Source organism: Catharus ustulatus, chromosome 14 (assembly GCF_009819885.2).
Source record: "Catharus ustulatus isolate bCatUst1 chromosome 14, bCatUst1.pri.v2, whole genome shotgun sequence".
Classification (NCBI taxonomy): domain Eukaryota; kingdom Metazoa; phylum Chordata; class Aves; order Passeriformes; family Turdidae; genus Catharus; species Catharus ustulatus.
In genome coordinates, this window is record NC_046234.1 from 13288212 (window position 1) to 13301749 (window position 13538).

General features: G+C 44.6%; 1 protein-coding gene across 8 annotated transcripts in view; it reads right to left on the minus strand.

Moving 5' to 3' along the window:
- Positions 1-484: 484 nt before the first annotated feature.
- The window catches only part of MBNL3 (muscleblind like splicing regulator 3), an 89084-nt gene continuing 76030 nt past the window's right edge, over positions 485-13538 (minus strand). For 6 of the 8 annotated variants that reach the window (XM_033072068.2, XM_033072066.2, XM_033072064.2 and 3 more), the window contains 5 exons: positions 11536-11686; positions 9262-9297; positions 7045-7139; positions 5556-5629; positions 485-3678 (listed from right to left, as the gene is read on the minus strand). In XM_033072068.2, coding sequence (XP_032927959.1) covers positions 5573-5629; positions 7045-7139; positions 9262-9297; positions 11536-11686 — 339 coding nt within the window. In that variant the 3' untranslated portion in view covers positions 485-3678; positions 5556-5572. The remainder of the gene's footprint in view (positions 3679-5555; positions 5630-7044; positions 7140-9261; positions 9298-11535; positions 11687-13538) is intronic. The other 2 variants (XR_004419357.2, XM_033072069.2) reach the window with 2 other exon arrangements.

The following is a 13538-nucleotide window of genomic DNA, read 5'->3' on the forward strand; positions in this document are numbered from 1 at the left end:
ATCAGGTCAATATCAAACTAAATCCATTCAACAGGAATGGGAAATTAGATTTTCCTCATAAATTTCACCTTTTTCAATTTGCATGTCTGTGAAATGTACAAGGGATCAACAAAACGAGGACTCCAGTTTCTCAATCGCTGTGTACCCGGCGCGTCCTAGAGCTACTCCTACCGCGCCAGCGCCAGCCCGAGCCGCGCCAGGGGACACCGCCGGCCACGCGTGTCCCGCTCCGGCCACCCGCGCCACCGACGCGCGCGGCTCCGGCGGGACGAGCCGTGGGACCCCGGCGAGGCCGTGCCACCCTCGGGGAGCCCCCGGCGGGAGGAGACGCGCGGCCCGCGGAGGGAACGGCTGCTAGAACGTTGCGATGCAAAAAAAATACACAGTCAAAAATCATCAGCTAAAAATTTCCAACTAAAAAACACGGCTGATTGTGAAATCATGTTCCAAATTACTAAAAACACTGTACTTAACAAAAATAATCTTAATAGTTTTATGAATCCATTTTATTTTAAATCCCTCTTTTATTGTCTGCTTATGTTACAGTTTAGTAGTAGTACTTTTTATTGAAACTACTAACAACCTTTTTTCGTGAAAATGATCAATCTCAGCTTTCATTTTCCCTCTGCATGACCCGTTTTATCCAAGTTTCAGCATTTCTTGCATATTGTTTGCATAAGGCTGAGAGAAATGGACAAAGAGAAATAACTTTGGATAAATAAAAAATATAGGTTCATGGAAAGTGGGAAGCTTATAAAAATGTCACTAAAATTATATCGATTTAAACAAACTTACATACATCTCTTGTCAAATAAAGGATGATATTCATGCTTTTATGACATTTGTTTAGAGTCACTAACTAGCTCGGTGACTTTGTAATAGTCTATTTAGGAAATTTATAGTCTGGCGACTGGTTTTTTTTTTCTTTTCTTTCTTGAACAAAGAAAATTAGAGCAAGTCATTGCACAACTAGTTTAAATAGTGCTACCTCAAAATGGCATTTTTGCCGAGATTGTTTTGAATTTGGTGAAGTTTAGTGCTTCAAGCTTTTCTTTCCTTAAACTCATTTACAAATTAACTCTAAATTTGCCAGCAATATAAAAACTGTTGTGGCACCTAATATAACTACCCTGAACATCCCTCATTGGACCTCTTTAATAAAAAATAATCCTTAAACGCTTTTTTTTTCAGTGCTTTAAATGTGACATGAAAACAGCTGTATTCTAGGTTTACATTCTATGCACATCTATGCCAGATGTTTAAGTCGATAAATAAAATAGGAGGTTACATCAAAGTTTCAAGATATACAAAAATCCATTTAGCACTGAAAAAATTTCAACCTCCTTGAACTCATAAAGCCATACAAGCTTGAATGCATCCTTTCTGGCTTAAGAAGATCAGCTCTGTTCTTTGTTGAGGCACTGGCACAGGTTGTGCAAAACCCATTTTTGATACACAAATAATTTCAAACAGGAAGTACTCAAATCCACTTTTTCCACTAACAATGTTATGGTTTCGGGAAACAGAAACACAGTGGTGAAAAGAACAGGTATGTGGTTGCCAATACAAATGAGAGTCACTGATTTCAGGCCACCCCACCACTTGTGAGCACAGGTGGCTGGGGAACATCCATGGGCACAAGCGACTGTCAAAACTCAAGGTCCATAAAGGAGGTCTGGGGGGATGTTTTTTTCCCCTTTCTATCAGGGTTTGGTTCAAAGTCTGCCAAATTGAATAAAAAGATTCCTGAAGGCCTTCTTGAGCTGGTCTCAAAGGTTCATGCTATGAGTGAGTCTCCATGGGCAGATGGTCAGAGCCTGCCCTGGGGCTGCGCCTCCATCGCTCGTGGCCCATGGAGACACACAGCTAGCAAACTCTCTGTGCTCATACTGCAGGAGAGGGGCCAAGGAAAAATCTAACCAAGGCCAAGGAACTGGGAAAAGAGAAGAATTGTCTGAATTTGGCACTCTACAGGACCACTCTGGGCTCGGGGTCGTCACCCCTCCAGACACTGTGAGCTGACCTCTTGCTTGATTCTCTTTTCTCCTTGTATGGAGTTTGTGGATTTACAGCAGCAAATCCATCTCTTCCATAATGCCAATGATACTGTAGAGATATGAGTGGGATGAATTTGGAGGTATCCTCAACCAAAATGCATTTCTGCAGCCAGATTGTTCAGCAACGCAGCATAACGACAGGCGGGGCTGTCCAGGGTGCACGGGCTGAAATGGTTTTATTCGTGCGTATGAAAAGGAGGTATTGAGAACTAGCCCTTGTTGTGCAGCAAACATTGCTCTTGATCAAGTAGAAGGTGCCAAAATAAATCCACTGACTGACAGGAACTCCATTAAGACGAATGTTTATCTGCAGCAGAAAGCTTATGCTGAGCTTTTTGCTGCTTTGTTACTGATGTGTTTGCTTCAAAGGGCCAGAGATCACGGGGTGGGGGGGCGGGCAGGGGGAATCACCCACTTATGGAAAATGGTGATTAAATAAATGGGGCATGCTGACAAAATTTCAACAAGAGACACATACAGGATTTCAGGCCAAAATGTTTCAGCATGCTTGGTGGAGACAAGCCCCAGGGCTCGGTGCTACCCAGCCTGGGCTGAGCCACCACCCCGGGCCCTCCCCAGCCACGGCTGGCACCTGCTCCTCTCCAATGCAATGAGCTTTTGCCCAACTGAAGCTGTCTCATTCCACTACCATTTTTTTGTTGTTTGTTTTGACTGCACCATGAGAACAGCGAGAGAGATTGTGCGCCGTTTGCAGCTGAGAATGCACTTCAATGGACAACAGAGCTGCAGAAATCCCTTGATGCTTACCCCTGTCTGAGCAAATTGTTCCTGTGCCCTTACTGAGCCTGGGCTTTTGTGGCTTTTTTTTTTCAAAAAGTTTCCAGAATCAGCTCATTGTATTGAAAGAAGAACCCTGAACTGGACTAAAATGATAGCTTGTCCTTTCACATCACTAAAAATTTGGAGACTATCTGAAGGCAAGTTTTAAATGATAAAAGGAGCATTTAACATAAGCAACTTTAGCTGACATTAACAGCAAAATCCAGCAAAGGGCAGAACATTCTGTGTCGTGTTTTTCAAGCACATAATTCCTGTTTCCCACAATAACATTTTTAGTAAAAAACAAACAAAACCCCATAAAACCTACAGTATATGAAAACTTAAGACATAACAATAATGAAAAAATGGTATTGAGTATACTTGATAATGATGTACACTTTAAAACAAATCAATAGACTATGATGTAAACAAAACAGTAAGATAACACTTTAAAAACAAGACAAACATTTATCCATCGATAGTATACAGTAAACCAACAGTCCGCTGTGCAGATGCACTTATCATGATGGTAGTCATAAAATGATTAAGTGTGTTAAAGTAATGTGTTATAAAAGTCTATTATAATTTCCTACTTGTATATCTCATATAACAGAGCGCTGTTTGTTAATTGTTTCTATAGTGCTTTTTTTTTTCTTTTTTTTTTTTGACATTCCCATTGATCAGTTTTTGGTTAACATGTAGGCTGCAACAGGCTTACTGTAGAGGTGGTAGAGAATGATAGAGGGAAGAGGGGAATATATACAGAAAGGCCATGCGCAGCTTCCCACCAAGAAGTCCTGGTGCTCCATAATTTTACTGTTCAGAATTTCAACATGGTCTGCTGCAGGGGAAAGAAAAGAACAACAAAGAACTAGTGAGAAGTTAATACATCTATATTTTAAAAGTCATTCTAATACATTTTACATCCTCAATGTGTTGCCCAAGAGGCTGTCATTAGTGTGTTGCAGACACATTTTATTCCATTAATTTTCTGATGTAGGGAGAAATTGCCAATAACACACTTGGCATCCTCTTAAATCTGCACTTATGATTCTCTCTTTCCCATACACAATGACAGGACAAATAGTGAAAGAAAGAAGTGGACAAATAATAGTCTTGATTTTTGGATGGGATGCCAAGTAGAGGGTGGCTAAGGAATCCCTGATCTGTGTTAGTGCTTGCTTCCTTCAGCCAGTCACATTAAATCTGATCCTAAGGAGTCACAAGCCAAAGGCAAACTGAGCCCAGAGATAAAACACAGGCACAGAAACCCTGTGCTCAGAGGACCCTCTTCTGGAAGCAAATTGCCTCTTTGTGGTGTACTCGTGAAAATCCTCCACTGAAGGACCCAACAGCTTATCTCCTGCAGAGGCAGACCAACCAGCCTGGCTACCAGGACTACTTCAACCATGGAGGAAAAGAAAATCATCCGTCAGAGCAGTGAGTGTTTCAGTTACCAAAGTGTCACTCAGGGAAAGTCTCCTGAAAAAATGCTGAAAACAATCTCAAAGACTTCAAGACGAAGCTCTTCCAATCAAATGATCTCCTTACTGGGTGGAACAGGCTGTTTTACACTGTCATGGAAACGGGTTAACATGTCCAGTGTCATGTCTGTCTGTCATCTGGAACAGCAGTACAGCCTAAGCTGAACATTTTCACTCATGTGGATAAGCTTGGTGTCACCCCTCATGAACAGGGTCCATGGCCACAGCTAGCAGGTCATGTATACATATGGTATTTAATTAAGGTCAGCAGAGATAAGGGCCACCACTAAGAAAGTAGCTTCTGTTGGTTGCTAATAGATATAATTACAGAATTGCTTGCCAAATTAATTTCCAGTGTTCAAGGACTTGTCTGGAATATGTGACCTAAGGAAGAAATGGGTGCATATCTGCATATACTAAATGGCTGCTTTGAGAAAATCTGCTGACCTCTTGTTGAATTGGCCAAACTGCTCTTTACTCTCTTGGGGTAAAAAAACACAGTCAAGAACTGAAACTACCCAGAGATTTTAGCTCATGAACTAACAAAGAAATGCAATGGAAAAATGACTTTGCTGCTATGGCTGTGAAATACTACTCTGTAAATCCAAGGACAAACTCCTCCATCATTCCTCTCAGAGGAAACTATCATCTTGGGAAGCCCAGGATCTGCAGGTGGAGTGAAGACTATGTTGTGTATGACATTCATTCTGGTCTTCACCCCACCATGAGCCAGGCCCTCTCTGCAGCTGACCAGCAGAATTCTGCCCAGACCAAGCCAGCCTTGCAGATGCACAGCAGCTGCTGCTGATCCAATCCTGCTTACCCCAGGAAAGAAAATATGTCACTAACAGCAAAAGAGAAGTTACACCTTTTCAGCTGACTCATTACCAGAGCAGTCTTTGCCATCAACACTGCAAATCCCTGAGGCATCTGCAGGCAGCTGGGAGCTGTGCAGAGCAAGAGCAACGTGTAAACAGAGCCATGGGACTGGGGGATGCACAGGGAGGCTGCAAACACCACACAGGTACTTGAGACACAGAAAACTCGTTATAAACCACGGGGCTGCTCCGTGCCTGTGCTGCAGCTGCTGAATTCCTGTTGAGTTGGCAGAGCATGAAGCCAATGAGGTCCCACGAGCTCAGTCCCTCTGCCTGAGCCAGCCCCGTGTTCAGGGGATTCACTGCCCATGAACAAATCAATTCACCATAAAGAGAAATACCAAAAAGGAACTTACTGTTCTATCGGGAACTTCTACATCTGTGAAACAAACATGCTGCTACTCAGTTCATCTACTGATAACTGGGATATCTACAGCAGAAAAAAACAAAGAACACAACACATTAAAACATTGCCTTGAGATTGGGTTGTTCATTCTGTCTTCAGTATCAAGTTAATATGTACATCAGTGTCTTATAAAACAGGATCCACTCCCAAGTCTTTATTTTGCTACACATTAAGTACAATGTAGTTGCACCACTACTGATGCCTTGTGGAGTACCTGGTGATTGTACTGGGATTTTGACTCCATAGACTACAAGTAAAACAGAAATGCCCTGAAACTATCTGGCTGAAACAGGACTCACACAGCCACAGAGCAACGCTGCACAGGAATTTCTACTTTCCTCTCATGACCAATACAAGTCTGAGTAAGACCTGCTCTACCTGAAAATAACAACAAAGCACAGAAAAAGACCGGCAATTCCTACTGTGAGCAGTAAAACACTGCCTAGGACTTATGCAGGCAAAACTACTGAAATCCTCATGACCTCACATCATCAAAAGACTAGAGGATGCCCTCAGAGATATTACTGGAATTCAGCATGGCCAACAGCCTCCTACAGAGCAAAGTGACACCCTGATTTCTTTGCAATAGCTCTAAACCTGAGAGCATGACAAATAAAAATGCTAAAATTAGTCCTGGGGGAAAAATTTTTAAAAAGGTGTTTGAAATGTCTCTGGTCTAACTGGGAGAAGTTGTGTCACACCAAATTATCAGGAAGCAGCACTAGGACAGGTTGTGCATATACAGTTCAGGACTGGTGCAGAAGCAGCCATCACACTCAGTAACTTCAGAGGAAAGTTTTGGAGAGAATTATGGCTCGGCAGACATGCATGGAATCCTGTACACTTATGGCAGTGCTACAATGGCACATACTGCACATCCAGAGTCCTTTCTGTAGGGATGGGTGACATGCCATTGGAATAAAAAAAACTTTACACTTCACAGCCTCACCCCCAATTTTTGGTTTTTTGGTTGTTCGGGGATTTTTTCTGTAGTTTTTGGAGTCCAATTTTGAGGTGGGGAAGGCCACTTTGTGTTTCCACTTCCACTTTCCAGCCCAGAGAGGACATGCCAAAATACCACAGGGAAGGATGCTCAGAGTGGTATTTCTGCTTGAGACTGAAAGCAGAAGTGCTGCAGGTCTTGCACAACCGGGAGCTCCACAGCCCGTGCTTTGAGGACGCGGGGAAGGTGTTTTAGGAGGAGAGCCTGCGCCCCTGCCAATCGCCCATCCCTACGCTCCGGCCGGGCTGGCGCCCGTCCCGCAGCGGCAGGAGGTCCCTGTCGGATCCCCGGCACACTCACACTCGCACTCACGCTGCCTCTGCGCCCCAGCCTGCGCCGAGCCGGGCGGGACGGCGCTCGACCCCGCACGGGATCCAGCCCTCGCCCGGTCCTCAAGATCTGAACACGTGAAAGAAAGCCATTGAAAGGGCCAAACCTGATTGGCGGTAGCTGTTGCAGCGAAGGGGACGCTGGTGGCAGGAGTTGTTGCTGCAGACACAGTGGTGGGCGTAGCACCGTGCATCATGGGCACTTTCGGAAGGGAACCATGGAAGCGACATATAGGAGGGTGGAGCGTATATATATTTTGTTTGGTTGGTTGGTTTTATGTAACCATGGCAACATGTGGTGGATTTGGGGGCGTGGCAGGAATCACAGCAACAAGCCATGTGACATCGTCATGAAGGACACATCGGGGCGCAGCATGCAATCACAGTGCAAAGCAAGACAGCGTTGGGAAAAAAAATAAACAAGAGAGAAGGGGAAAAGCCAATTACAATTATAATTAAGGAAAAAACCAAAACATTCTCAACACTTAGTACATTTATAAGCAGAACAATGATGTATTAGACTCCGAGGGCCAAATTTCCAAAGGGGGGAGAGGATGGGTGTGCTAGCAAAAGCCCACGTCAGCTCGCACCCGTGGGGAGTTAGACACAGCCAGTGCACGTTCCTTTGGGTGGGGACATTTTGGCAAGCGCACCCTCCCGCCCGCCTGGGAAAGCTTGTCCCCTTCCCTCCCCACCCCGTCCCCGCCAGCAACCAGAGGTACATGATGCACTTTGCAGCGGCTGCCGCAGCCCTTTCACCAGGTTTTCTCGCCTCTCTCTAGCAGGGACAATGTTTCGGCACGGGACAGAGCTGGAGGCACGGCATACGAGCGGCTGGCAGACTGAGCTCTCTCCGTACAAACTCAACATGCTTCCTTCCCACCCTAATTCTATAGGGTTTGGCAAAACTCCCCTCTTGCAGGGTGGGGGTGAGGGGATGGAGAGGGGAAGGGACAGAGAGGGGGAAAATACACGAATGCATCTGAACAGCTACGATTTGCAGGAAGAGCATCCAAAAGGACAACACGGCAGCAGGGAGCTCGGCAGCCTCCTGAAGCTGCACGTCCCGCAGAGCACAGTGCTGGAAGGGATGCTCTGGGGCACACACGGGCATCCCCCAAACCCAGGGCGGTTTGTGGGGCCGAGCAGCCCATAGGAAGGCCCAGCCATCCCCACAAACATGCCGTGGGAAGCAGACTTGCCTTCTGCTCCACCCCAGCAGCCACGGCCAGCCCCGGCAGGGAAGGAGCGTGTGCCTGTGGCTGGGCACGCTCCGGCCACGAGAGCTGGAACGTGTGGGTTGGGGTTTCCTACAGGCAGAGGTGCATTTGAGGGACTCAGCTCCCCGTCATGCAAGCGATGTGTCCTCCCTGTGCTACAGGGAACAGGCAGGTTCAAGAGCAGAGTGTTTAGCCATTCATGCCAGAGTTTCCAGACCTGCTCTTGGAAAGCCTTGCATCCCCCCAGGGCTCTTGCCTCTCTCCCTCTGGCTAAAGCAGGCACACACCTGGATGTTGGTAGTCTTGCATAAAGCAGGCACACACCTGGATGCTGGTAGTCTTGCATAACCTTGGTCAGAGGATGAAAGCTCAGCTTTCACCCGCCCTACTGTGCCTAGCAGCTGTAGACAGAGGGGAAGTCCTCAAAGGCCTGCAGAGGTTTCACCAAGACCCAGATGCTGAGCCTGAAGAGTGGATCCCTGCAGCACTCAGGAGCATGTACTCACTGCCTCCCTGCATCCCACGTGCACTTGCAGTGGTGCCTCCCTATGATCTCCTGTACCTGCACATCTAACACTGCCCTAACAGAGATCACTCCCCAGCCAGTCCATGGTTCAAACCCTGCTTCTCTCGCTGTACAAGCAGCATCCTGCTCTGGCAGAGGGGCTGACCCCAGACATGCTCCTCCTTAACACCTTTGTTGAACCAGTCTCCTAAAATATCCTCAGAAGGACAACTAAAAATCCAAACTTAAATCTGCCTGTTGCTTGATACAAAATAAAACAAAAATAAGCCAATAGGATCCTCCCACTTCTATTTCCTTGTGTCAGATGACTTAAATGGGTTGTAAAGACATTTAAGTGACAGATTCTTGTCTCTGAAGTGGAACTAAATAAGGGTGGGAACACATCACCTTGGATTCTCTTATTGTAAGTCACATGAAACACTGCACAGAAATTAAAAGGGATACAACCATTTAAGCCTCAAAGAAGACAGCAGATAGACAGTCACACCACTCAGCCACCCAGGTTCTCACTGATGCATACTAACTTGCAGTCTCTTTCAGATTAGGAAAAGTTGAGAAGTTTGTGTAGAAAAACCTACCAACGCTTGCAGTGGGTGTCATGCACAGAACTGACCCTGCACACCATGCAGTGAAGCGTGGAAAGATGAACAAAAGGGATATTTCATTAGTGAAGCTTCAGTGTTAGATATCACTTTAACTAAAAAGCAGGTATACTCTTTGCAGCATTCAGTATTTAAGCACATGCAACCAGATTCTGCATATTGGTACATCAATAGTTTAAACTCAGTTTTAAGAGATCACAGCAAACCAAATTAATTCTTTAATTCTTGGGTAGTAGAGAATAAACTCCTCCCACCTTGGTATTAAATTATATGATTGATCCCATCAGGGTTGTTTGGGATTTTTTGGGTATTGGGTATGCTGATTTCTTTCTGATCATGTCAACAGAAAACACATCACCCTCAGAATGTCACACTCATGTTAAAATTGACTTTCCAAAAGCAATTTACTCCCGCAAGCAGGACCTGTGATTCAAAGTTTCTAGTTTAAGCTAAAAGAGGCACTTATTTTTCTGGACTTGAGAAAATGGCAGTGGTGATGCCATTTTCAAGAGACAGCCTGACTCCCCCCTGCCATGGCAACCCATGATGCTGATCTCTCAACAACTGAACAGGAGATACTAAGAAAAGCAACAGCTGCCTTCCCCTCGCTGCAGTGAGAGCTGCGACGTGCCACCTCTCTGCTTTGCCTTCCTCAGCACTGCCAAGGCCAAGCCCAGAGCTGGAGTCTGATGTGCAACATAAATTCATCACAGATCCATCCTCTGACTGGAAATTTGCTGCTCTGCCCAGCATTAATGTCTTCAGACAAGAGCAGGTGCCAGTAAGCAGCCCCGTAATGCATCAGCCTGCACGTAATTTCATTGCCGTGAGACGGGCACTGCAGCTCAGCAAGTGCTGGGTACAGCTGATTTATGGTGCTCCATCAGAAATGCGTGTCCTTATGTCACCTTTGGCAACTGTGACCTTGGGGAAGAGGAGTGTGTAGCCAGCTGGGGGACTTGGCATTCCCCAAAGTGTTTCCTGAAGAAGTATTTCACTTGGCATCTGTCAGAGCTGTGGTAAGGACAGCTCAGCCCAGCACCTCCAATGCTTTGCAGAGCACAAGGTAAGAGGTTACCAATCTATCTCTCTGCAGGAGAATCCACTTCCCTGGAAGAACATCTTGGTAGCTGCTGAGTTCTGAGTGTTTCCAAGGGCCCCCATAACAGAAAGGCCACACAAGCAGAGGGAGTTTAGGTCCCCACTCCCTGGATCCACACTCCACCTGAGAAAGTTTGCTCTCAGGACAGGATTATCTCTAAAGCTTTCCCCCTGACCCCAAGGAACAGCAGCAGCAAGGTGCAGGTCCACTGTGTGTTCACCTTCAGGGATCAGCCCAGAGAAAAACTCTATGTGTATTTATGTAAATATAATCTGACAAGTAAATACAGCATTAAACATTAAAAACATTAATTTTCCTATGATGCTCTGAATGATAATAATGATACTAAAATACGAGCTATCAACTCCGTAATATTCCTAATTCAGCCACTTAAAATACTTTCCAAGCAGGTTTTGTTTTTCATTTGGCTGCAGTTAATTGGCCAGTCAGAAGTCAGTCACATCTGCCACACTAATATTTCCAGTCCTATAAGAATTACTGAACTGCATCTTTCAATTTAACTCTGAGACCTTAAAGGTACAATAAAAGCTGGGAGTTAAATTGCTTTTAAAAAGCTTAGGGTATTGCACTGGTCAAAAGACAAGGAAGAGGGAAATATATGCCTTTAAAGAGGATTATATAATTTCTATTTACTAAAGACTAGCCATTCCCTCTATAAAAATCACAGCTGCAGCAATATGTAGGTCACTGAGATACAAGCTCATGGAGGTGCTACAGCCTCAAGAGGGCAGGCACAGAGGTCTACAAGACATTTTAACATGAGTCCAAAAGAGTGCCACACAAGAGTCAAAGAATTAATTTGGGATTAACCAGTTGAACCATAAGGAGGAAAAACAGAAAGTATGAATTTAAGAAACATGCAGACATTTTTCTTAGTTTGACTGCTTAAAAAAAACCCCAAACCACACAAGGGCTAAGAAGGATCTTTACATGTGAAAAGCTCTAAATTGTAGTAGATGAAGAGAAAAAAAAAATCAAACAACAGATGTTAATTTTTCATCCATTTTTAACATGAAACTACACACCAATACTCTTTTACTAAGGACTCTTAAAAAACTGTTTATTAGCTGAACACCAAGGTCATAAAATAAACAACCATGATGGTGGGAAAGCAAGGAGACACTTACCTGTAGGGATGAATGTAGGCTGTTGCAACTGCATGTTGGCTAGAGCCTGTTGGTAGTGGAAAACGCTTGGGTTAAAGACTGTGGTGGCACCATTGTTTTTTTCAAGTGCTGGCCTCTTTGGTAAAGGTTGAAGTGCACCAGGCGGCAGGGCCTGTGGATAAGGGAGTCATTAAAGACAAGTGGAGTAAATAAAGAGGCCCAGATGTAGGTCAAGCATGCAATAAATAATAGGGGGTCTTGGCTGCAAATCACCTGCAACTCTATCAACTTAGCAAGACAGGAAAGAGAAGAGCGGCTAAGTCACAGTACGAGTAGTTGGTGAAACAACAGCTTCACTGGGTAAGCAGCTAGGAAATGCACCAGGAGGAGGGGCAGAGTCCAGAAAGAGGAGGGATGCTAAGGAGCTTTTCAGCAGGACTGACTTGGGTATAGAGGGAGAAAAAGGCACTGGGAAAAGGAAGGTGAGAGGTGATCACCTGGACAGGATGCTACAAAGAGCAGTTGCAGGCAACAAGCATTAAAAACCCCAAAACAAACAAGAAAAATACAGTAGGTGACTAAAACCCAAGATTAACATAAGCAACAAATGCCATGGGAAAAAAAAACAAATGCTTGCCTCTGGTTCAACACCTGCCTACATGTATGTGTGCATGTGTGGAAGCATGCACACTGTGCAGCCAACCCATGTGTCCAGATGGTAAAGCTGGAGCTGTTGCCAATTACACACATAACATTACACTCACAGTAAAATGCATTTCCACTTGTTAGTAGAGAGGCTGAGCAACATGGTCAAGACCAGGCCTGATTCTCCACCGCTCACAGCAGAGGCACAGCCCACCACCAGCAGATTTGGACCAGCTCCCACTTTATAGGAGGTGGCCTCCATCAGTCAAATACTGCTCACTCGTTATTAACAGTGGAAAAAGCCATTGACAAATCCCTTCTTTTCATTCTATCACACCACCGGGCTTCTTCCAGCCCGTCAAACCTGTTCCATGATCAGACTTGGTAAAAAGGATTAACCCAACACAGGAACTTTTCTCAGTGAGTTACTCATCATTCATCCAAGCATGTCTCAACAGCAAAGTAGTATGTCAGGTTCTTAAGAGACAGGAATGTTTCTAATGATTTACAGCTTTTCATTGTACCCAAGTAAGAAACCACATTTTTTTCTCCACATTGTGATAGAAAAGGGTCCTTTTTAATTATGCCCCGCAGTCCTTTTGCACGTAACACTCCCATTGACGTCAATGAGATTTATGCACGTGGAAGTCATGCAGAATCAGGTCATTTCTGACTAGTTGTTAGTCTGTATCATGTAGCAAAGCAATGGCTGAAAAACAGGGTTATCACTCCTATTTTCATTTTAATAGGGCACAAATGAATGGTAGGTAATGGAGAAGGTTTGGCTAATGAAGGGTTAAAGCTCCAAACACACAATTCACAGAAGAAGGGACACAAGTAAAGAGATTTTAAAGCGTTATGAAGATCAACACACAACAGAATGTAAGTGAAAGCTTGCAACAGTTTGTTGCCATCTAGAAACAGGTTTCACTTTAATTTGCTATAGGAGACTGCTCATCTGAGAAATGTTAAGCAACATACTTCCAGGCAAAACATTACTCCATCCTATCTCTACTCACATGGTTGCTTTTGGGTGGTTTTAATATTAAAAAAGAAAATTAGAAGAAATTGCATTTGCAAAACTGCCCTCAGACATGCACACATCCTTTGCCTATGCTAGTGGGCATTCACTGTCAGCATTAGGATTTCACCTTCCCAGATTTCTGGCTGCTACCAAAAGGCAGTAGTCAAAGATGGGACAGTATTCTCAGACACAGACACCAAAATATTTAACTTAAGATCCATATTTTAGGATGACGTATGGGTTTTCATTTCTAGGTAAGCTTTCATTGGTGTCTGTGTGGAATCTGCCTGTTATCTACAACTTGTCTATTTAATGATGGCTATGTGAACGTTCCTCCAGGCACAGGACAGATTAG